At 50.4% G+C, this 27,239-nt stretch overlaps 2 protein-coding genes and 1 pseudogene across 31 annotated transcripts in view; 1 reads left to right on the top strand and 2 right to left on the bottom strand.

The window, feature by feature from the left end:
• Positions 1 to 4,678, bottom strand: part of LOC139358652 (aspartate-rich protein 1-like) — a 46,328-nt gene extending 41,650 nt beyond the window's left edge. For 24 of the 30 annotated variants that reach the window (XM_071079924.1, XM_071079903.1, XM_071079904.1 and 21 more), the window contains exons 1-3: positions 4,540 to 4,678; positions 3,130 to 3,277; positions 68 to 1,257 (exon numbers count right to left, since the gene is read on the bottom strand). In XM_071079924.1, coding sequence (XP_070936025.1) covers positions 68 to 269 — 202 coding nt within the window. In that variant the 5' untranslated portion in view covers positions 270 to 1,257; positions 3,130 to 3,277; positions 4,540 to 4,678. Of the gene's footprint in view, positions 1 to 67; positions 1,258 to 2,935; positions 3,021 to 3,129; positions 3,278 to 4,539 lie in introns of those variants that run through there. The other 6 variants (XM_071079921.1, XM_071079932.1, XM_071079928.1 and 3 more) reach the window with 5 other exon arrangements.
• LOC105465821 (phosphatidylinositol 3,4,5-trisphosphate 3-phosphatase TPTE2-like) overlaps positions 1 to 27,239 on the top strand; it is a 384,743-nt gene that overhangs the window by 298,581 nt on the left and 58,923 nt on the right.
• Positions 4,785 to 24,428, bottom strand: LOC105465820 (uncharacterized; annotated as a pseudogene).

Raw genomic sequence — 27,239 nt, 5'->3', positions numbered from 1 at the left:
CTATGGGAAGGGGGTGAGGGTGGCCACGGGTGTGCCAGAGAGTAAACGGCACCCGTGGCTTTTTTACCTGTGGGCATCTTTTGGTTGCCGATGTGCTGCAGTTCGTGGCCCTCCGTGGCTCCCACATCCAGCTTGCCAGGCTCTACAGTAGTGGATGCTGATGTTGCAGCAGCCACAGCCTCATAAATAACAGATTCATAACAGGGTGCCACCTTCCCCCTGCACCAGCTACAGCTGGAGTTGATACAACAGGTCAGTATACACCCCATGGGGCACCCACACTCCTCTCCACTCCTGCCTGAGACTTCGATGAAACTGAAATGGTGCTGTCCTAGCAGCCACACTACTGAGGCTGGCACAGCACTTGTAGAAGCAGCCTGACCCCAGGCAGATCTGGGGCCTCAGCCCTTACTCTGCCGCCACTTCCCAAACTGGCTGATCTATGAGGTCGGGGACCTGCTGTCTTCTTTGAAAAATAAATGAACACGACAAGCGCCGAGAGGCACAAAAACTGCCGTGAGACAGCACAGTCGGAGCTCCTCCTCCTTACACTACCAGCTACCGACGGAGGGTTGCTGGCCCTGGCTGATGCCTATAACCACAAAGCTTCCTATGTCACCTGCTTACCAGGAAACAGCCAGGTCAGGCTAGTGACTCACAATGTCCAGCCCCACAGCCCCACACAATGCCTCACAATGCCCATCCCTGCTGCTGCCCACCTTGTGGCCACCCTGCCCCTCTGTGGTGACGGCACTACTCAGCCTTTTATTCACCCTGGGCTGCCTGAGCTTTCCAGTCCTGAGGAAAGTGCGGGGGAGTTATTACTGGAAGTCACCCTTGGCAAGAAACTCAGAGGTGGCGGCGCCTGTAGTACCAGGTACTCGGGAGGCTGAGACAGGAGAATGGCGTAAACCCGGGAGGCGGAGCTTGCAGTGAGCTAAGATCCGGCCACTGCACTCCAGCCCGGGCAAGAGAGCCAGACTCCGTCTCAAAAAAAAAAAAAAAAAAGAAAACCCTGGTACAACTAGGCACGGTGGCTCGTGCCTGTAATCCTAGCACTTTGGGAGCCTGACGGGGGTGGATCACTAACCCCATCTCTACTAAAAATATAAAAATTAGCCTGGCATGGTAGCAGGCGCTTGTAGTCCCATCCACTCAAGAGTCTGAGGCAGGAGAATTGTTTGAACCTGGGAGTTACAGGTTGCAGTGAGCCAAGATCATGCCATTGAACTCCAGCCTGGGCCAAAGAGAGAGATTCTGTCTCAAAAAAAAAAAAAAAAAAAAAGAGAGAGAGAGACATTATGTTCATCTGAAAGAACAGGTAAGGCTAAAGGTAGTGGAAATGACTGCAGTGGATGGAAAAGTCTTGTGATCATTTGGGAGAGAGAACAGGAAGCGCTAGATGATTAGATGTGGAAGAACAGGGCAAGTAAATGGAAAAACAGGCTGCTGAGGCTCTAGTTTGAAGGACTGGGTAAATAGCAATGACTTTCTCCTACACAGAGAATGTAGGAAGAGGAATAGGTAAGTTTTCAGTTTCAGGATAGTTTTCAGTTGGGTGTAATGACTCACGCCTGTTATCCCAGCACTTTGGGAGGCCGAGCTGGGCGGATTATGAGGTCAGGGGTTTGAGACCAGCCTGGCCAACATGGCGAAACCGCATCTCTACTAAAATTACAAAAATTAGCCAGGTGCGATGGCGGGTGCCTGTAGTCCCAGCTTCTCAGGAGAATAAGGCCGGAGACTCACTTGGACCCAGGTCGTGGAGTTTGCAGTGAGCCGAGATCGTGCCACTGCACTCTAGCCTGAGTGACAGAGCGACACTGCGTCTCAAAAAAAAAAAAAAAAAGACATAGCTTTGGACTCTTAAGTATTGCATTCAAATGGAGCTCTCTGGTAGAAAGTTAGATAGAAACCTCTGTAGGATAACTCCATTCTGTGACATCAAAAGTCACGTTTTTTAAAAAAACACATACACAGTCAAACCATTACAGAAATTTCCTAAAATTTGCATACTAAAATATGACAACTTTTTAGTTATTACTTTCCTTTTTTTTTTTTTTTTTTGAGACAGTCTTTGCTCTGTCACCCAGGCTGGGGTGCAGTGGCACGATCTCAGCTCACAGCAAGCTGTGCCTCCTGGGTTTACGCCATTCTCCTGCCTCAGCCTCCCAGGTATCTGGGACTACAGGCGTCCGCCACCTCGCCTGGCTAGTTTTTTGTACTTTTGTTTTAGTAGAGACGGGATTTCACTGTGTTAGCCAGGATGGTCTCGATCTCCTGACCTCATGATCCGCCCGTCTCGGCCTCCCAAAGTGCTGGGATTACAGGTTTGAGCCACCGCGCCCGGCCTAGTTATTACTTTCTTAGAGCAACTTTGAATTTACAATCGTAGTGAATGAGGTGTCATGTAAAATAAAGCTGCTATATAAAAATGACATTTAAATTTTTTTGTCATCAGAACATATAAAAAACAATTGCAGCCATGGGTATGGCAGGGATTGCTTTAAAAAGCTGTGTCTAATGAGGGGAGCTGGAAAGAAAGGAGACTTGGGGGCCAGGTGTGGTGACTCACACCCGTAATCCCAACATTTTGGGAGGCCTCCGCAGGCGGATCACCTGAGGTCAGGAGGAGTTTGAGACCAGCCTTGCCAACATGGCAAAACCCCGTCTCTACTAAAAATACAAAAATTACCTCAGTGTTGCAGTGGGCACCTACAATCCCAGCTATTCGGGTGGCTCAGGCAGGAGAATTGCTTGAACCCAGGACACGGATGTTGCAGTGAGCTAAGATGGTGCCACTGCACTCCAGCATGGGTGACAGAGCAAGACTCTGTCTAAAAAACAAAATGAAAAGAAAGAAGACTTGGGGAATAGGGAGGTTTAAGTGGCATTCAGTAAAGCCTATAAATGTGAGCAGTGAGAGTTAGGGTACCTGAGTGTTCATCAGAAATGGCTGATCGGGTGAGTCTCATCACAATGGAGCTGGTGTCTGCTTCTCATTTCTCTAATGGCCGTACCTAGCACAGTACCTGATCAATAGGGACTCAACACATAATACCCCGATGAACACAGAAAAATTCTGCCAGTTCAAAACTATGTCCATACCCACCAACTTCTTTCACTTACTGTAATGTTTTCAAGTTCATCCCTCCTGTGGCCTGTATCCATAGTTTCTTTTCTTTGTATAACTGAGCAGCACTCCACTGTATGCACAGACCACATGGGTCTATCTATTCTCCAGCTGACGGACACTTGGGTTGTTTCCAGTTGTTGCCTGGAAAGAGTGAGGTTGTTGAGAACATTTATGTATACATCTTTTTGAACACATGCTTTCATTTCTTCTAGATAAATTCCTAGCACTGGAATTGCTAGGTCAAATAGCTAGTTTATGCTTAACTTCTTTTTTTGCTTTCTTATTCGTAGAAAATATTATACTGATACATAACATTGAACATTTTTATGAGGCGCATGTACTGTTTGGTTCCCTGCATCCAACATGTCATCATTAAGACAGTGAATTTGGAGTATGGCCTTGAGTATTTACCATTTCTATGTGTTGAGTATATTTGAAGTTCTCTCTTATAGCTATTTTGAAATATACAATACATTATTGCTAGCCATAGCCACCCTACTCTGCTATCCAACATTAGAACACACTCCTTGCATCTAACTGTAGGTGTGTATTCATTGACCAACCTCTCTGCATTCCCTTCTTATACCCGGAGGAGAGAGGAAGGAGGGAAAGGAGCTGTGGGTGGCTGAATTAGGGCCCAGGGATGGCTGTGTCCCAGTCCCGGGACCTGTCCATGTGCAGTATTGTGTGGCCACAGGGACTTTACAGATGTGAGGATGTGAAGGAGCCTGAGGTGGAAGATGATCCTGGGTTATCTGGGTGGGTCCAAGGTGGGGTCTTTATAAGGGAAAGAAGGAGGCAGGAGGATCAGAGTGAGAGCAGGTGTGGGGGTGGAGGGAAAGAAAGGGAGAGAAAGAGGGAGGGTGAGAGAAGACGGTGGGGAGAGAGAGAGAAGCGTGGGAGAGAGACTTGAAGATGCTGAGCTCTGGCTTTGAAGTTGGAGGAAGGGGCCAGGAGCCCAGGGTGTCCTCTAGAAGCTGGAAAAATCCTGGAAATGGATTCTCCCCAGAGCCCTCAGAAGGAGCCTGGCCTAACTGGCACCCTGATTTTAGCACTCTAGGATTCATTTTGGACGTCTGACCCCACACCAGGGAGAGAATCAACACGTAATGCTTTAAGCCTCTAAATTAGCAGTCATTTGTGACAGCAGCCACAGGAAAGTCAAACAGGAGCCATCGGAGAGACTCCCTAGGATGCCCTGAGTGTCCTTCCTTGGCCCCACCATCAGAAACACTGGCCTGACCACTGGTGGTGCCCCCACCCCTCTAACACCCTGCTCAGCAGGAACCATGCAGGAGGGGCTGGGTGTGGCTGGGCCATGCTCTCCCCCTACACCTTCTTCTCAGAGAGCAGCTGGAGCCCCAGACCCAGGGAGCCTCACAGAGAAATTCCCATCACAGGACCTGGTTATCCATCTGAGGCTCAGGATCCAATGGAGAAGTGTTTCCCAAAAATGATGCTTCCTCCAAAGATGGTCAGTGACTTTCTGTGCCAAACATCTGAGAAAATCTCCATGTCCTAGGGCTGCCAGGCAGTCACCTGTGCACACGTCAGAGCCCAAATCCCATCAGTAGTGAGGCCTTGGGTAAAACACATCCCCACTTTTAATTATGATGAGCTGCCTGGCCTCAGCATTGAAAACACCAACTTCCTTCAAGCAAACACTTGTTTAATCTCTTAGAAATGATGGAGCACACCAGCCTGAACAATTGTGAAAACCTGTCTCTAATAAAAATACAAACATTAGCTGGGTGTTGTAGCATGTATCTGTAATCCCAGCTACTCAGGAGGCTGAGGCAGGAGAACTCGTTGAACTGGGGAGGCAGAGGTTATGGTGAGCTAAGATCGTGCCATTGCACTCCAGCCTGGGCGAGAGCGAGACTCCATCTAAAAAAAAAGAAAGAAAGAAATGATGGAGCACCTATTGCCGTTCTTGCACTGGTTCCTGGGGAGCTCACAGCCTATCTTTTACAAGTGTCCTGAGCCTCTTGCAGGCCTTTCATGTGTGTTTCCTTCCTGACTTCCTCCTATTTTTCTCACACCTCTGAACCTGCTGTCAGGTGAAAAATCAAAGTGGGCTCCAAATTTAAGAGCTCATGAATTTGATGGTGTGGGAGCATCCTAGACAGTCCAGCCCTTGGGGGTGGGGAGTTGGGCAGAGAGGAAGGACGGCATTCCAGGGGCCAGAGCCAGAAGCACAGGGAATCCAGGCCTAGAGTAGGATTTCCAGGCTGAGGAAAGAGAGGCTGTGGGTCAGGGGAAGGTCCAGACCAGGACAGAGACAGAGGGTGTATCTGGAGGCTCAGCCAGAAATAGCTCCCTCCAGAACACAGGCAGCGAGTTGGAGGGTGAGCTGCAAGGAGGAAGGGGAGGTGGGAGAGAATGAATGGACCGGTGTTCAGTGAGCCGACTCCTCCTATCCTGGCCTATTTCCCCAGGGGACACGCCTGGGAGCCTGTGATCCTCTCCTCCAGGCTGCTTTCCCACTGGTGCCAGGATTCCCCCAACGCCACACTGAGCACCCAGGAGAAGCATCAAATTGTATGAGAGATAAGAAATGAAGAGAGGGAGCAGGATTTCTGGTTGACAAAGGATGTTTGAGGGTTTTCTGGGTACAAGGAGAAGGGCTGGATGGCTTCGGATGCAGAGAGACCTCTCCCCTGGGATCCTGCAGCTCCAGGCCCCTGTGGGTGGGGTGAGGGTTGGGAACCTATGAACATTCTGCAGGGGCCACTGTCTTTCTCCACGGTGCTCCCGTCATGCGTGACCTGGCAGCTGAAGGTGTTGTGGGATCTCCACTGCTTGGGCGTCAGGCTCAGGTAGCCGCTGGCCACGTATTTGTTGCTCTGTTGGGAGGGCACAGTCATCTCCACGCTCTGGGTGATGGGGGTACCATCTGCCTTCCAGGTCACTGTCAAGATTCCCGGATAGAAGTCACTCATGAGACACACCAGTGTGGCCTTGTTGGCTTGCATCTCCTCAGAAGATGGCGGAAACAGTGACTGAGCGGATGGCCTTGGGCTGATCTGTGTGGACAGAGGAGGGGGTGAGAGATGGCAGAGGTAGCGTGGGGTGCTGTGGAGCACCTCTCTCTGTCTAAAGTCTCTGGGAGGGTTCATGGTGTGGCCATCTGGTCCACCCAGGGTCTCTCCCTCCCTCTTAATTCCCTCCTTTCCACTAGAGCCCTCTGGAGAGCAGACAACCCTCCACCTTCCTAGGGGACTTCCCAAGTCACCTTTGCCAGGTGTCCTGGCCCAGTCATTTCCTTTGCAGCCTCAGTTTCCCTGTGTGTACCCACAGCAGGCTGTGCTCCCTCCTTCTTGGTTTCTGGAGTCTAAGTTTGGAATCTAGGGGTCTCTCCCACAGCACACAAAACTGTCCTGGCAGGGTGTGGGGAGGCCTAAGCCTGGCATGGCCTGGAGCTTCCTGTCCCCTGGGACACCTGGCCCACTCACCTCTCCTGGTGAAGCACGGGCTCCACCCAGACAAACCCTGGGGCTCTGCCGTCGACCCCGTCCCACCAGCCCGACCACAGGACCCTTCACATCGGCTGGGTTCTTGGGGCTGCTTGCCCAGACTGAGCGTGGTGGCACACACCTACAGTCCCAGCTACTTGGGAGGCTGAAGCAGGAGAATCACTTCAACCCAGGAGGTAGAGGTTTCAGTGAGCCAAGATTGTGCCACTGCAGTCCAGCCTGGGTGACAGAGCAGGACTCTGTCTTAAAAACATTAAAAAAAAAAACAAAAAGGCTCAAATGTGTCCTCTGAAAAGTGTGTTGGGTCTGTCAGTATACAGTATATAAAATGTATGAAAGGTAGCCTGTTCCAGAGTTAAGTTTGGAAAGCTGAGGACCATCTGCATATACACAGCACGCCCTTTCCCTGCACCACAGTATCTTCAAAAATTCTTCCCTCCAATCCTTTTTTTTTTTTTTTTGAAGACAGGGTCTTACTCTGTCACCCAGGCTGGAGTGCAGTGGCATGATCACAGCTCACTGCAGCCTTGACCTCCTCAAGCGATCCTCCCATCTCAGCCTCATGAGTAGCTGGGATTATAGGCGTGAGCCACTACACCCAGTTAGTTTTTTTTAATTTTTATTTTTAGAGATGGGGTCCCACAATGTTGCCCAGCTCATCTGGAACTCCTGCATACAAGCAATCCACCCACCTTGGCCTCCCAAAATGCTGAGATTACAGGCATGAACCACCACACCTGGCCTCCAATCTCTTCAAATTTCAGAACCTTACCTTTCTATCACTGTAACACTATTTCCCTCACAGCATGCATGGTTATTATCAAGAAAGGCAGAAAGGGTGAAGATTTCTAGCATTTCTCTCTCAGTCCCATTTGGTGCTTACATCTTATTTTGGGTTGCACTTGACATCTTGACATATGGAGTACTTGTCAGGCTTACAACAGCCTTAGGGTGATCATGTGGGTAATCTTGATGAGAGACATGATCATTAAATTCTAACCAAAATGTAGCATCCAAACATAAGACAAATATTTACAAGTGATAAATCCTGCATGAAAGAGAAGATAACGGTGCCCACCTCTGATAATCTGTCCCAAACCAAGGCAGTAAAATTCCTGCAAAGAAAAAAAACAAAAGCATGTCTGCTGGTTCCAGGCCTGTGTTAGAGAAGGCTCTTTCTAGGGGCACCAGAGGGAATGGAGTGTAATTCAAACTGGAAGGCTTTTAAAGTGAGCTAGCTCACCTATTGAGGTTATACCTTTTAACTCCACTCCACTGCAGTAGTCAGGACTCGTTCCAAGTGACAGAAACCCCACTCAAACTAGCTTAAGCCTAAAGACAGATTTATGGACTGTCTCATGGAATTCATAAACAAGATAGTTCTGACTATCTCTCAGAACTCATTGGCTTTAAGAACTCTGTGGAGCCAGAGACTCAAACACCACTCTCTTCTCTTGTCATTTCTCCGTTTCTTTGAGATTTGTCCTTATTTCTCAGCAATTCCCCCAACCCTCTAGTTCACATAATCTGAAGCATGGTTACAGGGAGCTCCTATATTTTGTATTTTGCAATCAGAGAACCTGGTTCAACTCTCTTTCTGTCTCCGTTTGAAAAATCTGTGTAAGGACATTTATTGGACTGGCCTGGGCAGGTGCGTTCCCCTGAATCAATCAGCACTGGGCATATGACAAGTTCACATAATAATCGAGCAACCTAGAAAAAGGAAGTAAGGAGCAGAGGCAGCCCTTAGAAGGCAAGTAATGCCAGAACGACATTCCCATGGGTGTTCTCTGAATCAAAAACCCTACCATTCTGATGTTTTCTTTTGCATTCATTAATATTTGTGTGAGTCTGGAGAAATATACCATGTTCATGGATTGGAATACTCAGTATCATAAACATCAGTTCTCCTCAAAGTGATTTGTAGATTACATGTAATTCTTATCAAAATCCAAACAGATTTCTTTCTTTTCTTATTTATTTATTTACTTATTTATTTAGAGACAGAGTCTCGCTCTGTCACCCAGGCTGGAGTGCAGTGGCACAATCTGGGCTCACTGCAAGCTCTGCCTCCCGCATTCACGCCACTCTCCTGCCTCAGTCTCACAAGTAGCTGGGACCACAGGTGCCCCCCACGACACCCGGCTTTCTTTTTTTCTTTTGTATTTTTGGTAGAGATGGGGCTTCATGGTTTTAGCCAGAATGGTCTCGAGTTCCTGACTTTGTGACCTGCCTGCCTCGGCCTCCCAAAGTGCTGGGATTACAGATGTGAGCCACTGCGTCCAGCGCTTTTTTTTTTTTTAAAACAAACAGTCATCATTAGGATGAATCTCAACATACTTCTTAATAAATACTGACAAGCTGATTCTAATTTTGTTTTTAGAAAGCGTCTTGCTCTGTTGTCTAAGCTGGAGTATAGTGGTGCAATTACAGCTCACTGAAGCCTCAAACTCCTGGGCTCAAGCAATCCTCCCACCTCAGTCTCTCCAAGTGCTAGGATTAAAGATGTCTGCCACCACGCCCGGCTAATTCTAAATTTATATGAAAATGCAGGCTGGGTGTGGTGGCTCACATCTGTAATCACAAAACTTTAGGAAGCAGAGGCAGGTGAATCACCTGAGGTCAAGAGTTCCAGATCAGCCTGGCCAACACAGCAAACCCCGTCTCTACTATAAAAACACAAAAAAGTTAGCCAAGTGTAGTGGCACCTGCCTGTAATCCCAGCTACTCAGGAGGCTGAGACAGGAGAAACACGTGAATCTGGGAGGCAGAGGTTGCAGTGAGCTGAGATTGCACCATTGTACTCCAGCCTGGGCAAAAAGAGCAAAACTCTGTCTCAAAGAAAAAAAAAAAAATGCAAAGGGCCAAGAATAGCCAAAATACTGGCTTGTTCTGAAATCTCTGGTCTATGAGATAATCCACTTTTTTTTTTTTTTTTTTTTTTTTGAGACAGAGTCTCTTCGCTCTGTTGCATAGGCTGCAGTTCATTGGTGTGATCTTGGTTCACTGCAAGCTCTGCCTCCTGGGCTCACGCCATTCTCCTGCCTCAACCTCTCAAGCAGCTGGGACAACAGGCACCCACCACCACCCTGGCTAATTTTTTGTGTTTTTAGTAGAGACAGGGTTTCACTGCGTTAGCCAGGATGGTCTCGATCTCCTGACCTCGTGATCTGCCCGCCTCTGCCTCCCAAAGTGCTGGGATTACAGGCATGAGCCACCGTGCCCGGCCAGACAAGATGATCCACTTCTTACTGACTTCAAGATGTGATAAAAGGCTTGGCACAGTGGCTTATGCCTGTAATGCCAACACTGGGAGGCTGAGGTGGGAGGATCACTTAAGGTCAGGAATTGGAGACCAGTCCAGGCAACATGGCAGGAGCTTGTTTCTGCAGAAAAAGTCAAAAAAAAAAAAAAAAGCTGGGCACGATGATACACACCTGTAGCCCCAGCTATCCAGGAGGCTGAGTCAGGATGATTATTTGAGCCCAGGATTTCAAGGCTATAGTGGCTGAGGTGGGCGGATCATGAGGTGAGGAGAGCAAGACCATCCTGGCCAACATGGTGAAACCCCGTCTCTACTGAAAATACAAAAAAATTAGCCAGGCGTGATGGCGGGTGCCTGTAGTCCCAGCTACTCGGGAGGCTGAGGCAAGAGAATCACTTGAACCCAGGAGGCGGACGGTATGCGCCTGTAATCTCAGTTACTGGGGAGGCTGAGGCACGAGAATTGCTTGAGTTCAGGAGACAGAGGTTGCAGTGAACTGACATCTCACCACTGCACTCCAGCCTGGGTGACAGAATGAGACTGCCTGAAAAAAACAAAACAAAACAAAACAAAAAATCAGTGCTATTTTATCTTAAGTGTTTTATGATTAAACGTCTACAATTGTCTTTTGCACTAAGTTCATTATTTTTATTGTATTAAACTTTAGATGCATGGGGCACATGTGCAGGTGTGTTCCATGAGTACACTGCAAAATGCTAAGGTTTGGGCTTCTAGTGAACCCATCACCCAAACACTGACCATAGTACCCAACGAGCAGTTTTTCAACCCTTTCCGCTCCTTCCCTCCCCACCTTTGGAGTTCCCAATGTCTGTTATTTCCATCTTTATGTCCATTCGAACCAAAGTTTAGCTATTTATTTATTAATTTATTTTTGAGACGGAGTCTCACTCCTTCACCCTGGCTGGAGGGCAGTGGCTCCATCTCAGCTCACTGCAACATTCGCCTCCTGGGTTCAAGCGATTCTCCTGTCTCAGCCTTCTGAGTAGCTGGGATTACAGGCACGCACCACCACACGGGGCAAATTTTTGCAATTTTAGTAGAAATGGGGTTCCAGCATGTTGGCCAGGCTGGTATCGAACTCCTGACCTCAGGTGATCCACCTGCTTTGCCCTCCCAGAGTGCTGGCATTATAGGTATGAGCCACTGCACCTCGCCTATTTTTAAATAATACTTAATTTTCTTTCATTTTGCTAATAATTTAGAGTACAATTATATAATGATGTTAACTTTTTTTGGGCGGTGGGATGGGGTCTCACTCTGTCACCCAGGCTGGAGTGCAATGGCTCAATCATGCTTCCCTGCTGCCTCAAATTCCTAGGGTCAAGTGATTCTCCCACCTCAGCCTCCCAAACAGCTGGGACCACAGGCACGCACCACCATGCCCAGCTCATTTTTCTATATTTGTGGAGACAGGGTCTTGCTATGTTGCCCAGGGGGGTGTCAAATTCCTGAGCTCAAGCAATCTGCTCGCCTTGGCTTCCCAAAGTGCTGGGATTATAGGCATAAACCACCGTCCCTGGCCTAATAATGTAGAATTTTACTTAATGCTTCATAATATCATTTCAAAAGTTTGTATTGGATATGTATTTAAATATGTAGTTTGATCTTTTGAAAAACATTTGAATTCCTAAGAGTATAAAATACTAGTTGTGCCCAGGAGGCGGAGGTTGCAATGAACAGAGATAACACTACTGTACTCCAGCTGGGGTGACGGAGCAAGACTCCAACTCAAAAAAAAAAAAAAACAGGCCAGGCGCGGTGACTCAAGCCTGTAATCCCAGCACTTTGGGAGGCCGAGACAGGCGGATCACGAGGTCAGGAGATCGAGACCATCCTGGCTAACACAATGAAACCCCGTCTCCACTAAAAATACAAAAAAATTAGCCGGGCGTGGTGGCGGCGCCTGTAGTCCCAGCTACTCGGGAGGCTGAGGCAGGAGAATGGCGGGAACCCGGGAGGCGGAGCTTGCAGTGAGGCGAGATCGTGCCACTGTACTCCAGCCTGGGCGACAGAGCGAGACTCCGCCTCAAAAAAAGAAAAAAAAAAATAGTTGTGTTAGGGTTCAAACCAGAGAAGCAGAACCAGTAAGAGAGATACACAGATTCAGAGATACATAAACATATAGTGACACACATCTGCATAGATATAGAAATGGATGGCTTCTAGCCGGGCACAGTGGCTCAAGCCTGTAATCCCAGCACTTTGGGAGGCTGAGGCAGGCAGATCACCTAACGTCAGGAGTTTGAGACCAGCCTGGCCAACATGATGAAACTCTGTTTCTAATAAAAATACAAAAATTAGCCAGGTGTGGTGGTGTAGGCCTGTAGTTCCAGCAAATCGGGAGGCTGAGACAGGAGAATTGCTTGAACCCGGGAGGCACAGATTGCAGTGAACCGAGATCGCGCCAGGGCCCTCCAGCCTGGGTGACAAAGCTAGACTCCATCTCTAACAAACAAACAAACAAACAAAAAAGCTATATACAGACATACATCTAGATAGATAGATAGATTGGTAAAACCTTGGCTTCTGCATTTGTGGGGTTGGCTAAGCAAGCCCAGAGTCCACAGGACTGGCTGTCAGGAAACGACAATCACCGGTGGGCTGGAGCCGCACAGGCAGGGCCAAAGCTTCTTTTTCACAGGCACTCAGGAAGAAAGATCCAGAGAGAAGGGAGCACAATGGTGGACTCAACTGCTATTTGAAGTCTGTGCTCCAGGAAGTCCTAAGCCCTCTCTTTTTTAAAAAAAGAAACATAAACTTTTTGGCTGGCTGTGGTGGCACAAGCTGTAGTCTCAGCTGCTCAGGAGGTTGAGGCAGGAGAATTGCTTGAGCACAGGAGTTAGAATCTAGCCTGAGCAGCATAACAAGACTTTGGCACTGCTGCACTCCAGCCTGGGTGACAGAGTGAGACCCTGTCTCAAAAAAAAAATAAGAAATATTTTCAAAATAAAACACTTTTAATGTTATTATTATTTTTTTCTTTAGCAGCACATTGGGAAGTTGAGTAAACTTTTAATTTTAAAACAGTTTTACAATTACAGACAAATTGCCAAGACAGCACTAAGTTCACACATACCCTCGTACCTGGCTTCCTTCTTATGAACATCTTAAATTACTATGGTAAATTGCTACAGTTAAAAAACCTGGCTGGGCATGGTACCTCACACCTATGAACCCAGCACTTTGGGAAGCCAAAGTGGGAGGATTACTTGAGTCTTGGAGTCCAAGACTAGCCTGGGATACACAGTGAGACCTTGTTTTAGTTAAAAAAAAAAAAAAAAAAATTTAAGGCCGGGCGCGGTGGCTCATGCCTATAGTCACAACACTTTGGGAGGCCGAGGCAGGCAGATCACCTGAGGTCAGCAGTTCAAGACCAGCCTGACCGACATGGAGAAACCCGGTCTCTACTAAAAATACAAAATTAGCCGGAAGTGGTGGGGCACGCTTGTAATCCCAGCTACTCAGGAGGCTGATGCAGAAGAATCACTTGAAACCAGGAGGCGGAGGTTGCAGTGAGCTGAGATCTCGCCATTGCACTCCAGCCTGGGCAACAAGAGTGAAACCCCATCTCAAAGAAAAAAAAAATTTTAATGAAAAATTGGACCAGGCTGGAGCACAGTGGCACAGTCACACCTTACTGCAGCCTCAAACTCCTGGGCTCAAGCAATTCTCCCTCCTCAGCCTCCCTAGCAGCTGGGACTGTAAGTGCATACCACCATGCTGACTAACTAAAAGAAAAAAAAATTTAGAGAGATGTAGTCTCGCTATGTTGCCCAGGCTAGTCTCACACTCCTGACCTCAAGATCTTCCCATCTTAGCCTCCCAAAGTGCTAGGATGTGAGTCATCATCCCCGGTCCCAGTAAACCAATACCGATATATTATTATTAACTAAGGTTCATCTTGATTCAGATTTCTTTACTATTTCCCCTAATGTTCTTTTCCTGTCCCAAGATCTCATCCAGGAGACCATACTATGTTTAGTTCTTAAGCCTCCTCAGGATTGCTGGAGTGCAGTGACTCTATCTCGGCTCACTGTAACCTCTCATCACTGAGTTCAAACTATTCTCCTGCCTCAGCCTCCCCAGTTGCTGGGATTACAGGCACCTGCCACCATGCCCAGCAGTGCAGTGGGACGATCTTGGCTCACTGCAACCTCTGCCTCCTGGGTTCAAACGATTCTCCTGCCTCAGTCTCCCAAGTAGCTCGGATTACAGGTGTGTGCCGCAACTCACTGTCTTTTTTTCTTTTGGAGACAGAGTTTGAGATGGGGCTTTACCATATTGGCCAGGCTGGTCTAGAACTCCTGGCCTCAGGTCATCCACCCACCTCAGTCTCCCAAAGTGCTGGGATTACAGGTGTGAGCAACTGTGCGCAGGCTATTCTGCACTTCACTTGCAAAATACTTTTCCCGTTACATAAATTGCTCTATGCTGCATCACCTTTGCTGTGTGATTCTTATTTAAGTTCTTTATTTATTTTAATTATTTCTTCTTTTTGAAACAGGGTCTCACTATGTTGCCCAGGCTGGTCTCAAACCTTTGAGCTCAAGCAATTCGCCCACCGTGGCCTCCGAAAGAGCTGGGATGACAGGCATTAGCCACCACACCTAGCCTAAATTCTTTGAAACTTACAACTGCGGACCCAAAACACCTGTCAATCATTGCACCACTGCCATCCAGCTTGGGCGACAGTCTAAGGCCTCATCTCACAAAAGGAAAAAGATATATTAAAAATAAATAAATAATTTTCCCCCCCTAAAAACAGGGTATCCCAGTCAGGCACGGTAGCTCACACCTGTAATCCTTGCACTTTGGGAGGCCGAGGCAGGTGAGTCATCTGAGGTCAAGAGTTCAAGACCAACCAGGCCTACATGGTGAAACCCTGGCTCTACTAAAAAAAAAACACAAAAATTAGCTGGACACGGTGGAAGGTGCCTGTAATCGCTGCTACTCGGGAGGCTGAGGGAGGAGAATCACTTGAACTTGGGAGGCGGAGGTTGCAGTGAACCCAAGAATGCACCAGTGTCCTCCAGTTTGGGCTCCTACAGAGTGAGACTCCAGTTCAAAAACAAATACAACAAAAAAGACAGGGTCTCCCTCTGTTGCCCAGACCAGGGTGCAGTGACGCGGTCACAGCTCACTGCACCCTTGACCTCCCTTGCTCAACTGATTCTCCTGCCTCAGTAGCTGCGACTACCCGCACATATCACCATGCCTGGCGAATTTTTTTAATTTTTTGGGGTGATGGTCTCACTATGTTGCCCAGGCTGGTCTTGAACTCTTGGCCTGAAGTGATCCTCCTACCAAGTCCTCCTTACAAACAGCTGGCATGACAGGCGTGAGCCACCGCACCCGGCCCTCCAAAGCTGCCTGTTCCTTGAGCACAATGTGTAACAAGGGGAGCGAGAGTGAGAGCAGCACCGTGGGGAACGGACAGGAGTGCCACCCTGAGCTATGTGACGTTAGGCCAGACCCCTCTTCTCCAAGTGAGATCAACCACATGAGTGATCTCGGGAGCCCGTGCGCACTCAGACAGCCTGGATTTTAGCTTCGTAGATGGATGGGAACCTGTGAAGGTTTAGAGATGCTGGGAGAACCTTTTTCCTGGGAGAGTTTTCCAAATAGGGAACAAACAGCCACCCTGGGCCCCGCTGAGGGAGGATCCTACCAGAAGCCGTCACCACTGTCTCGCTCCACGCCGGTGGTGATGTTGATGTCATCGATGCAGGTAGTTGGTGTCGTGTACAGAAGCACAGACCGCTGCAGTCCCGCGTACTTGAAGAAGTCAAAGTCTGTGTTCTGGACAAAGTAACCCTTGGGATACCTAGGACGGGAGGACTGTGGTTCGCTGGGCCCTTGCCACGGGTCTTTTGCCCTCAGTTCACATGCCCCCCAGATCAGGGCCTCCTCTCTGCGAAGGCCACCCTGTCCCTGGCAGGAAGACCACAGGGTGGGGCGGGAAGGTGGGTGCGTGCAGTGGAGGCAGGATGGTACCCACTTGGACGTGTCAGTCACGTACGGATGGTCCCTAGTGGCAGGGTTGGGGGGTGAGCGTGCTGTTGATGGCGACAGTGAAGCAGAGGCGGGAGGGCAGGGGCCCCACCGGGAACACGCTGCTGCTGTCAGCCTCGAAGGGGAGGTAGCCCCTTTCATGCTCTAGCGTGTGGACACCATTCACCCACTGCAGACATAGGAGATATGGGGAGGGGGTGGCAGGTCGGGGCATAAGGAGGGGCTCTGCTATCGGGCACCCCCTCACATAACCCGCAGCATGGGGCTCAGGGGCCTGCCAGCCAGATGGGAAGAAAGACTTCCCAGTGGGGTAGATCAGGCCACCTATCCCCCTACACAGGGCACAGCCCCCAGGGCAGGGTAAGGCCCCCCACTGTCCCAACCCAGGAGAGAGGCTGTGGGTGGAATCTGAGGGTCCCAGGCTGTTCAGCAGCTGTGGCCACCCACCCGCCCTGCCTGCTAATGGCTACACTGACCACAATGGCATAGAAGTGGGCACTGCCAATCCTCAGTACCACTCTTGTGTACAGGTCCTGGATCCATCCCTTCAGCAGGGTCACCTCCCATTCATACCACACCCAGCTGACAAAATGCCCAGTCCTGGCTGATGTCATTGAAGATGCAGAGAACCGGTATGTCCAAGGTGGGGCCCGACTGCAAAGAGAAGGGCTGGGCTCAGCTCCTAGGCCCCCAAAGGCATCTGGGACCAGTGTGCTGCACAGCTGTGCCCCCAGGCCTAGCACAAGCTCTGACACATGGCGGGGACTCCTGGTGGAAAAGACAGATAACCTGCTGATGACAGGTCCACTGCCAGGGCAGGTTGTACACCTGGACCAGTGGGGCCAGGAGATCCTCGTTGGAGCGGATAGCACCCAGTATCTCCGGAGACAGGGGTGAACCCAGGGGCACATCGCAGCCTGAGGCAAGAAAGTTCAGACCTGTGACTAAGATGCAAATGACCCACTGCCTGTCACAGGGAGGAAGGCTGGTTAGGGGAATGGGGGAGCTTTGCTTAGGACACTGTGAGTGAGGCCCATGCCGGCAGCCAGCCCTCTCCTCTCTTTCTCTTGTACTGAATACCACAAAGTCAGAAACAGAGGATGTAGGCTGGGCACGGTGCTTCACACCTGTAATCCCAGCACTTTGGGAGGCAGAGGCAGGCGGATCACAAGGTCAGGAGTTCGAGACCAGCCTGGCCAATATGGTGAAACCGCATCTCTACTAAAAATACAAAACTTAACTGGGAGTGGTGGCAGGCGCCTGTAGTCCCAGCTACTCGGGAGGCTGAGGCAGGAGAATCGCTTGAACCCAGGAGGCAGAGGCTGCAGTGAGCCAAGATCATGCCATCGCACTCCAGCCTGGGTGACACAGCGAGACTCTCTCTCAAAAAAAAAAAGACAAAGAAAAAGAGGAGGTAGAACAGGCAAATGCGGCCCAGACCTCACCGGATCCCACTTCTCTGCTGACCACATTCCAAGTCAGGAGGGCAACAGGGGTGGCGTCCTTGGTCTGATGTCACTGTCTGTCCTCTATCTGAACCCTGAAAACCAAGCTACCTTCCCCTCTCGGCAGAGCCAACCTCAGAATGTCTAAACTGTCCCGTCCTCCTGATCCCCAGGCCCAGCTCTGTGCAGGGCCTGCCCCTCAGGCCTGACGAGTGTCTGGTGGCTCATGCCTGTAATGAGCGCTTTGGGAAGTCAACGTGGGAGGATGGCTTGAGGTCAGGAGTTCGCCTGGAGAACGTACTGAGACGCTGTATCTTAAAAAACAAAACAAACCAAAAAGTTGGTTTTTGTTTTGAGACAGAGTCTCAGTCTGTCGCACAGGCTGGAGTGCAGTGGCTTGATCTCGGCTCACTGCAACCTCCGCCTTCCTGGTTCAAGCAATTCTCCTGCCTCTGCCTCCCAAGTAGCTGGGATTACAGGTGCTCATCACCACACCTGGCTAACTTTTCTATTTTTAGTAGAGAGCGGGTTTCACCACGTTGGCCGGGGTGGTCTTGAACTCCTCCCCTCAGGTGATCCGCCCGCCTCGGCCTCCCAAGGTGCTGGGATTACAGGCGTGAACCACCAAGCCCGACCAAGTTTCTTTTCTTTCTTTCTCTCTTTTTTTTTTTTAAATTAGGTATGGGGGCCCCAGCTAACTTGCAAAGCTAGGGCGGGAGAATCGCTTGAGCTCAGAAGTTAGGATTGCGCCATTCCGCTCCAACCTGGGCGGCAGGGTCAAACCCCGTCTCAAAAACATTTCAAAAATTAAAAATAAAAGAGAGTACACTGCCCGGGCTCAGCTATCGCCTCCCGACGTGGCTGGACAGGAGCGCTTCCTCCTCCTCCCGCCTCCTCCGCCCTGGCCCTCCCCGGTCCCCCTAGTCCCCCGGGTTCTCCCGTCCTCCAACCCCGCGCCCCCAAGCCCGTTGATCTCTAACCTCCTCAAGGCCCCCAACTCCCGGGCACTCAGGTGAAGGAGGGTTCAGGGCGCCGGGGCTTTCGCCATTCCCAACGCCGGGCTTCCGGGCGCCTCCCAACGGTCGCCCCTACATCTGCTCCTGGAAGCCCCGGCGTCTGTTGTCGGAGAAGTCCGCTGGGAAGCTTCAGAGGCAGTGGAGCTCCTTGCCCTCCCCCGACGGGCTCTCCCGGGTGTACAGCATCCCGCCCAGCAGCGCCTGTGGGCAGCCACACAACAGCTGCTGAGAGCCGCCCAGGACACCGCCACCAGCCAGGTCATACCTCCCGCTCCCTGTCTTGGCAGCCAGTCTGAGGGGATGAGAGCGGCCCGGGGGAAGCCCTGCGGGCCTGTCGCGTGACGCGCCTGCGGTGTGATGCGCGTGACCCCGTCGGCGCCATATTTGTTGAGGGCGCGTGCCAGGCCTGGAGGGGCGGGGCGGCGCCAGGTGCTGCCCAGGAGGACCTGTGGCTGGAATCCAGGGCTAGGCCTTTGGGGAAGCGAGACCCCCACCCTCAGCTCCAGCCAAGAAGGGAGTCGTCTGCTTCCCATCCCAGCAGAGGCTGGACGATCCAGGGCCCCAGGCCACGACAGAACCCCTGAGATTGGTGGCATCCCCGTTTCTTCAAGGGGCACCTCCACTTGCTTTCCCCAGCAGGAATTGGAGCAGGCCCCACGGGAGCCTCTTTCATGACTGGGGGATGCAGCCTCTTGCAGGGATGCACGTCCTTGGGAGGCGGCCGTAGCCTTGATCCTGGACCTCTGGGACCCCGACCCTAACCAAGGGGACAGAAGCTCCTTCTTGGCTTTGAAGATACATGAAGATACAGGGAGAGAGGCCAGGTGCAGTGGGTCACGCTTGTAATCCCAGCACTTTGGGACGCTGAGGTGGGCGGATCACTTGAGGCCAGGAGTTCGAGACCAGCCTGGCCAACATGGCGAAACCCCCTCTCTACTGAAAATACTGAAAAAAAAAAAGGAGCCAGGCATGATAGCAGGCGCCTGTAATCCCAGCTACTCAGGAGGCTGAGGCTGAAGACTCACTTGAACCCAGGAGGTGAAGGTTGCACTGAGCCGAGGTCGCACCACTGCAGTCCAACCTGGGTGACAGAGCAAGAATCTATCTCAAAAAAAAAAAAAAAAAATTGCAGGGAGAGGGTGCCCTGCGGGACCCCACTTTACTCCAGTAGGGAAGGCACCGTGTAGAAGGAATCTGAAAGAGATCTGGAGACAGTAAAAAAGACGTAGGTTTATTCAGGGGACTTTCACGCAGGTGCAGTGGCTGTGGCTGGACATGAGAACCACTACATTTGTAAAAAGCATGCAGCTTCCATAACATTTTCACCTAGCGTCCTCGACCTGTTACAGGTGGAAGGTATCCGAGTTCCCGGTGGTGAATCCATACACAACTGAAACAACCTCAATTCTTGCCTCCTCAGAAGAAAGACTTTGACTGAGGGTCACAAGGTAGATACCAGATAGAGGCAAGTTGCAAAGCAGGAGTAAAATTTTATTAAAAAGCAGTCCAGGAACAGGCGTGGTGGCTCATGCCTGTAATCCCAGTACTTTGGGAGGCTGAGTCGGGTGGATCACCTGAGATCAGGAGTTCGAGACCAGCCTGGCCAACATGGTGAAACCATGTCTCTACTAAAAATACAAAAATTAGCTGGGCGTGATGGTGAGTGCCTGTAATCCCAGCTACTTGGGAGGCTGAGGCAGGAGAAGCTCTTGAACCTGGGAGGTGGAGATTGCAGTGAGCTGAGATTGAGCCACTGCACTCCAGCCTGGGCTATAGAGTGAGACAGTATAAAAAAAATGGTGTGAACCTGGGCGGTGGAGCTTGCAGTGAGCAGAGATCATGCCACTGTGCTCCAGCATGGGCAACAGCGAGACTCTGTTGAAAGAAAGAAAGAAGGAAAGAAGGAAAGAAGGAAAGAAGGAAAGAAAGAAAGAAAGAAAGAAAGAAAGAAAGAAAGAAAGAAAGAAAGAAAGAAAGAAAGAAAGAAAGAAAGAAAGAAAAGAAAGAAAGAAAGAAAGAAAGAAAGAAAGAAAGAAAGAAAGAAAGAAAGAAAGAAAGAAAAAGAAAGGAAGGAAGGAAGGAAGGAGAAAAAAGAAAGAAAAGAAAGTAATTACTTAGTAACTGCTTTATTTATAAATATAATTTGATATTCAATTCATCTTACTTTTCCACCTCTATCTGCTGGTACAGTCTTAAGGCTGAACTACACTAGAAGTAAAAATATGCCTTGGGACCAGGCATGATGGCCCATGCCTGTCATCTCAGCACTTTGGGAGGCCGAAGGGGGAGGATTGCTTGAGCCTAGGAGTTCAAGAGCAGCCTGGGAAATATAGCAAGACACCACCTCTACAAAAACTACAAAAATTAGCCAAGCATGGTGGCACACACTGGGGGTCCCAGCTACTTGGGAGGCTGAGATGGGAGGACTGCTTGAGCCCCGGAGGTCAAAGCTTTAGTGAGCTGTGTTTGCATCACTGCACTCCAGCCTGGGTGACAGAGTGAGACACTATCATAAGTAAATGTATGTATGTAAGTATGTATGTATGTTTGTATGTATGTATGTATAATGAAATTAAACCAGGCTGGGCATGGCAGCTCAGGTCTATAATCCCAGCACTTTGGGAGGTCAAGGTAGGAGGATCACTTGAGCCCAGGAGTTCAAGACCAGCCTAGGCAACACAGTGAGACCCAGTCTCTACAAAAAGTTTAAATATTAGCCAGCTGTGGTGACGCATGCCTGTGGTTCCAGCCACTTCGGGGGCTGAGGAGGGAGGATCATTTGAGCCCAGGAGGTTGAGCAATGAGCTGTGATTATGCCACTGCACTCCAGCCTGGGCAACAGAGTAAGGCTATATCAAAAAAAAAATATTTTTAATTAAACTAAATAAATTCAGCTATTCTAGTCATATATCAAGACCTCAATAGCCACATGTAACTAGTGGCCACCATTTCACACAGTGCATATATGGGGCATTTCTATCATTGCAAGGGTTCTTTTTTGAAACAAGGTCTCACTCTGTCCCCCAGGTGGGAGCACAGTGGTACAATCATGGCAGACGGCAGCTGTGACCTACTGGGCTCAAACGATCCTCCCACCTCAGCGTCCCAAGTAGCTGGGACTACAGGCAAGCACAACCATAACCAACTAATTTTATTTTTTATTTTTCTTATTTCTTTGAGATGGAGTCTCGCTCTGCCACCCAGACTGTAGTGCAGTGACATGACCTTGACTCACTACAACCTCTGCCTCCCTGGTTCAAGCAGTTCTCCTGCTTCAGCCTCCTGAGAAGCTGGGATTACAGGCGCACACCACAACACCCAGCTAATTTTTGTATTTTCTTAGTAGAGATGAGGTTTCACCATGTTGGTCAGGTTGGACTCGAACTCCTGACCTCATGATCCACCCACCTCAGCCTCCCAAAATGCTGGGATTACAGGTGTCAGCCACCTTGCCTGGCCACAACTAATCTTAAATTTTTTGTAGAGATGGGGTCTATGTTGTGCAGACTGGTCTCAAACTCCTGGACTCAAGAGAGCCTCTGACCTCGGTCTCCCAAAGTGCTAGCATTCCAGGTGTGAGCCACCACACCCAGCACTGCAGAACCCAGGTCTATCAGTGCTGACCTAGAACCTCTCGAGAGTTTCTTAAGAATTCAGAACTGGGGCCAGGCATAGTGGCCCATGCCTGTAATTCCAGCACTTTGGGAGGCCAAGGCAGGTGGATCACTTGAGGTCAAAAGATCAAGACCAGCCTGATCAACATGGTGAAACCTCACCTCTACTAAAAAAAAAAAAAAAAAAAAAAAAAAAAAGATTAGGAGAACGTGGTGGTACATACCTGTAATCCAAGTTACTTGGGAGGCCGAGGCAGGAGAATCACTTGAATCGGGAGGCGGAGGTAGCAGTGAGTCAACATTGTGCCACTGAACTCCAGCCTGAGTGACAAGAATGATCTTCCCTCTCAAAGAAAAAAGAAATCAGAGCTGGTTACCTTTTCAAAGAGGATGAGCAAGGGTGCATATCCACGAGCCACTTCCCCCTTCTTGACTAGTTTGCAGAAGTGGCATTCTGTAAGCATGATAAATTTAAGGGTGCAAACAGAACAGCACAGTCCACTGTGGGGGGCTGTTCTTTATGTGTCAACGGGAGTCCCAGGAGCTGTGACAAATGAGTGTGAGCTGGCTGGGGAGGGAACAAGGGGCTGGATGGGGTTCAGGAATCCACATGAAAAAAAAAAACCCGACAAGATAAAGCAACCTATCTTTGGTGAGGAAGACGAAAAAATGAGAGGGATAAAAAAATGAGGACAGGCCGGGCATGGCAGCTCCCGTCTATAATCCCAGGATTTGGGTAGGCCAAAGCAGGCAAATCACTTGAAGTCAGGAGTTAGAAATATCACTTGGGAACGGGTGATAGGAGGCTGTCTGGAAACAAGGCCAGTAAGGAGGCCACTTTTGAGGACCAAGCGCGTGGGGCAGAGGCCTGGATGCTGGCAAGAAGGGAATGTGGATGGGGTAGCGGCAGGTGAGCCTAAAGGTGAAGCAAGGGGAGCACTGCAGTGAGCACAGGGCAGGCCAGGGGAGGCAAGTGACATCTCTGCCCAGAGAGAACACGCAATCACAAAGTTCAACACCTTTTACCTGGTGAAACCCTACAATTCTGTCGCTCTGTACTCGCTCTGAATAATGGGCTTGCGATAAGTCTTACACCAATTCTCAAACTGGGTGGCCAGCTGCAGCTGAATCAACTCCAGGTGCCCATAGTCATGATACCAAGTGTAGTAGCTGTTCACACAGATCACGTCCACATACGGAGCCCAGGACCAGATCGGCAAAGCCCGTTCGGCACCCAGAAGACTGCATGACTCAGCACTCACACACTATGGGGGCTCTTCTGGCAGAGAAGGTAAGAAGGGGATGTAATCCCAGTATTCTGGAAGGCTGAGGCAGGAGGGTGACTTGCGGCCAGGAGTTCGAGACCAGCCTGGGCAACACAGCGAGACCCTAGCTCTACAAAAAATAGTAGTAAGAAAATTAGCATGGCACAGTGGCTCATGCCTGTAATCCCAGCTCACTGGGAGGCCAAGGTGTGAGAATCACCTGAGCCAAGGAGTTTGAGACCAGCCTGGTAAACGTCGCAAGACCCCATTTCTACAAAACAAAACAAAACAAAACAAAAGGCTAGAATGAGAAGAGCTGCCTTTTGGGGCTGAGAACATCCAAGTGCATCAAGTTAGATCCTGAAATTACCCTGCCCCACAGGCAAAAATCATGGTCACAAAGTGGCCCAAAGGAGGCAGGCCTGTGACTGCACACTGACACTCCCCATGTGTGCAGCTGGGAAGGGCTATGAGAGGCAGAGCAGCTGCCAAAGCACAGTCCTCGGCCAAAACCCAGGGCCCCGGCCACTGGAAGTGACTCCTCTCCAGGCAGCACTCCCATCACTGGGCTTCCCCTCACCTTGCCCTGGAGAAACCCTCCCTCCTGAGGGGCCGATACAGTGGTTGTCGCAGAGAATCTTTGTTTTGTTTTGGAGACAGTCTCGCTCTGTTGCCCAGGCTAGAATGGAGTGGCGCAATCTTGGCTCAGTGCAACCTCTGCCTCCCAGGATCAAGCACTATGAGCAGTAGTCGGCAGTTCCTCCTCAAATTAAAAATACAGCTACTATGTCATCTAGCAATCTCACCACTGGAAAATACAAAGTACATGGATGTATTATGCTCCCTGATTACAAATGACAAAAAGAGCTATAGTGATCCAAACAATGTGGTATTGGCATTCACACAAAAATACACAACAACAAGACCCAACAAGGGAACCAAAGCCAAATTCATGTATGGTGGACACATTTAAAAAAGAACACCCAGGGAATGAGACACCCCGGGCTGCCGTCGCTGGGGCCACAGAAATGTCCTAGGGGGACCTGCAGCCGCCTCTCACCTGGGCTCCGGATGGTTTCCACTCCATGAGGATTTCCATAGTTCCCCTCAGCCACCCTCAGAGTCAGGAGGGCTTCTGTGGGGCTGCGACCATCTGTCCCAGCCTTTCCTGTCTCCATGACACACCGTGTGACCTACGTATACTACAATATGTAGGTGCGTGTGCTAAAAGCGTACGGTTAAGATGACCTACAACTGATGCTACTCTACGTCTTCCAGAGATTTTTCAGATATCCCCAGAGAAAAACAAACTAGTGACATTCCATGATATTGCAAAGTGGCACCAGAAACTGCACAGAAACAGCTCCCTATGCACCATCAGGCACTCTCCAGACCCGCCCCTCACTCACAAATGTCACACAGGAGCATGAACCCAGGCAGTCTTCACTCCTAAGGGCCACTTAACAGCCTCTATCGGTCAGGAAGCCTTTGATCTGGGCCAGGGTGCTGACCCACAGGGGTGAATTGTGCCTCTAATGCTGAGTGTTGCTTCCCCTCACTGAGCTCACCCCCACCCTTGCACCAAAAAGGGCCCCCATGGAAACTGCTGTCTGACATCCAGGAGCTCATGTAAAATGCTCCAGCAACGTGGATGGCCTTGGCCACCTCTAGTACTAGCCTTTCCCCATGTGGGGCTCACTCCCTGATTCTTGCTTGTGCAGGCCAATGTAAAGCGGCTGAGATCTCCTGCTCCCTCAGCCTCCCTGGTCACCTTGATGACATCACGCTGGCCAGAGGCAGGCATCTGCAATCAAGAATGAGGTACCCACAGGCTGACTTCCCTGGTGTGGGGAACAATGCCTGGGGCCTCCAGACAGCCTGCCCGAGGTAAAGAATCCAGCTCTGACACAGCTCAAAGACAGTGTGGTGGACATGGAGAGACTCTCCAGGCCTGTCTCCTCTTCTGGCTCAGTGGATTCTTAGGAAAATTATTGAAACACTGGGCTTAAAGCTCTCAGCCTAGGGCTTAAAATGCCGCAGGGAATCAAATCAGGGTGACCAAGGACCAAAGACTTCTCCTTGGCTGGGAATGGGGGATCAGGTTTGCAGAGACCAGGGGTACAAAGTGATACCTGTGCCGTAAGAGAAGAAACTGGGGATCTGGTCCACCCTGGGCTCCTCAACCTGAGTGTGAGGCCTTGCTGGGCCCTGAGCTCACCTGACCCTTGGGAGTCCATTGTGACTGCAGTCCAGGGGGTCAATGTCATCACTAATGCCAGAAAGAAGTCCTGGGAGATGCGGAGGGCATCCTGTAGTGACAGGCAGTCTGGGTGGTCCGCAGGTGTGCGCTTCAGCAGGTCCTGGGAAGGTATGGGATGGTAAATGGGGGCCGTGTTTCTGGGGTTCAATGAGAAGCCCCTGGGGAATGCTTAGTCCTCACCAAAAGAATTCAAAGGGCGGGCACTCAGGGACCCACACTCATGCCTGCAAAATCTGAACTGAAAATTAGAATCAGAGCAGCAGGGTTGACTCTAAAAGGGCCCCAACTGGCTTTTCTCCCTGCTGCAGTCTTTACTCTTTTCTCCTGGCAGAGGCAGCCAGGTGGAGGCTCATCTCACCAAGCAGCTGGGAGAGACACCCCTCTACCTACCTTGCAGCTGCTCCAAGGATCCTGGAGACCAAAAGACAGGGGTTGGGGAATCAGGATGTTCCTGCCTCCACCGAGAGCAACTGGCCAACTGCCAAGCTCAGCAGCTAAGCTCTATTGAGGCCCTGGCCCTGTTGGCCTGGTTACCTCAGGCCAGGCAGGCACACTCAGGGCCCAGGATCCCTCTGCCTGATTTTTCAGATGGTCTGTTCTCAGTGACTCTGGTGCCCTCTCACACCGGGCTCAGGCTTCTGAGAAACTCCTAAACCCTCTCTGGCCCTTCAGGGGCCTTAACACTCGTGTGTAGGACCAGGATGCTCTGAGTGACGTATTTGGTCAATGAGCTGGTACAGCAGAGCTGTTGGGGACAGCAGAGAGAAAAAGGACAAAGACATACAAACAACCACTCAACACCTCAGAGACCAGCTTTGTCCCCCACCCACCTTTCTCCCCACATGAACACCTGCTTTTCGGAAGCCAAAGTGGGTCCACAGCAGCCTCCACCTCTGTTCTCACTCCCAGGGCAGACCAAGCAGCAAGAACAGGTGACACACAGCCCTAGTGACCCTGTCCCCTCCCTACCCATGCTTATTCTCCCATCAGACCTGGCTTCTTTGAGGGCTGCCCCAGTCCTGTCCAGGTCTTACCTGGCTCAGAGCAGATGATCCCCTGCACCTCCCACCCTGAATCACATGGCTACACCCAGCACATGCTACAGAGGCCCAGCGCCCTCTGGGTCACATCCAGAAACTCCACAATAGGGGAGGAGAAAAGCTGTTTCCCAGGAAGGGCAGCTCCCCAGGCCTGGTCATTCTCAGACTCCTGCAGTCAAAGGACGGGCAGAGCCAGCTGGGATCGCCATGCTTCACTCTGACCCACATGACTGGCCTTGCCTCCTCTATGGGAAGAGAGCCCTCCACACAGCCTCAAACCCAGACATAACAGGACAGGACAGGCTGGGCGCCAGGGAGGCCAGCCAGATCTCCACACAAAGGCTCTGCTCTTAAGCAGGAGGCAGCCTCAGTGGCAAAAGTTTCCTGAAGCAACTCAGGTCAGGCCTCACATACAAGAGCCCCAGAGGCTACAAAAGCACCAACTCAGCCAGCCAAGAACCCAGGGCCACAGCCTTCTGAGACCCAGACTCTAAGTGAGGATCACTGGGATTCAGCTGAACAGGAGGATGTGACAGCTGGAGGACCAACACTTCCCAACACCCTTCCAGCAAGCAGCTGTGGACCTGCCATAGGAGCGGTGACAGGCAGGATGGTGGTCTGGGAAGAAGGATCCCAGACTGGGTGTCCCATAGGACCAGGTTGTGACAGATCCCACAGCCAACACTCAT

The sequence above is a fragment of the Macaca nemestrina genome, chromosome 15, assembly GCF_043159975.1.
Source record: "Macaca nemestrina isolate mMacNem1 chromosome 15, mMacNem.hap1, whole genome shotgun sequence".
In the NCBI taxonomy this organism is placed as follows: domain Eukaryota; kingdom Metazoa; phylum Chordata; class Mammalia; order Primates; family Cercopithecidae; genus Macaca; species Macaca nemestrina.
This window is presented reverse-complemented; position numbering and strand designations above follow the sequence as displayed.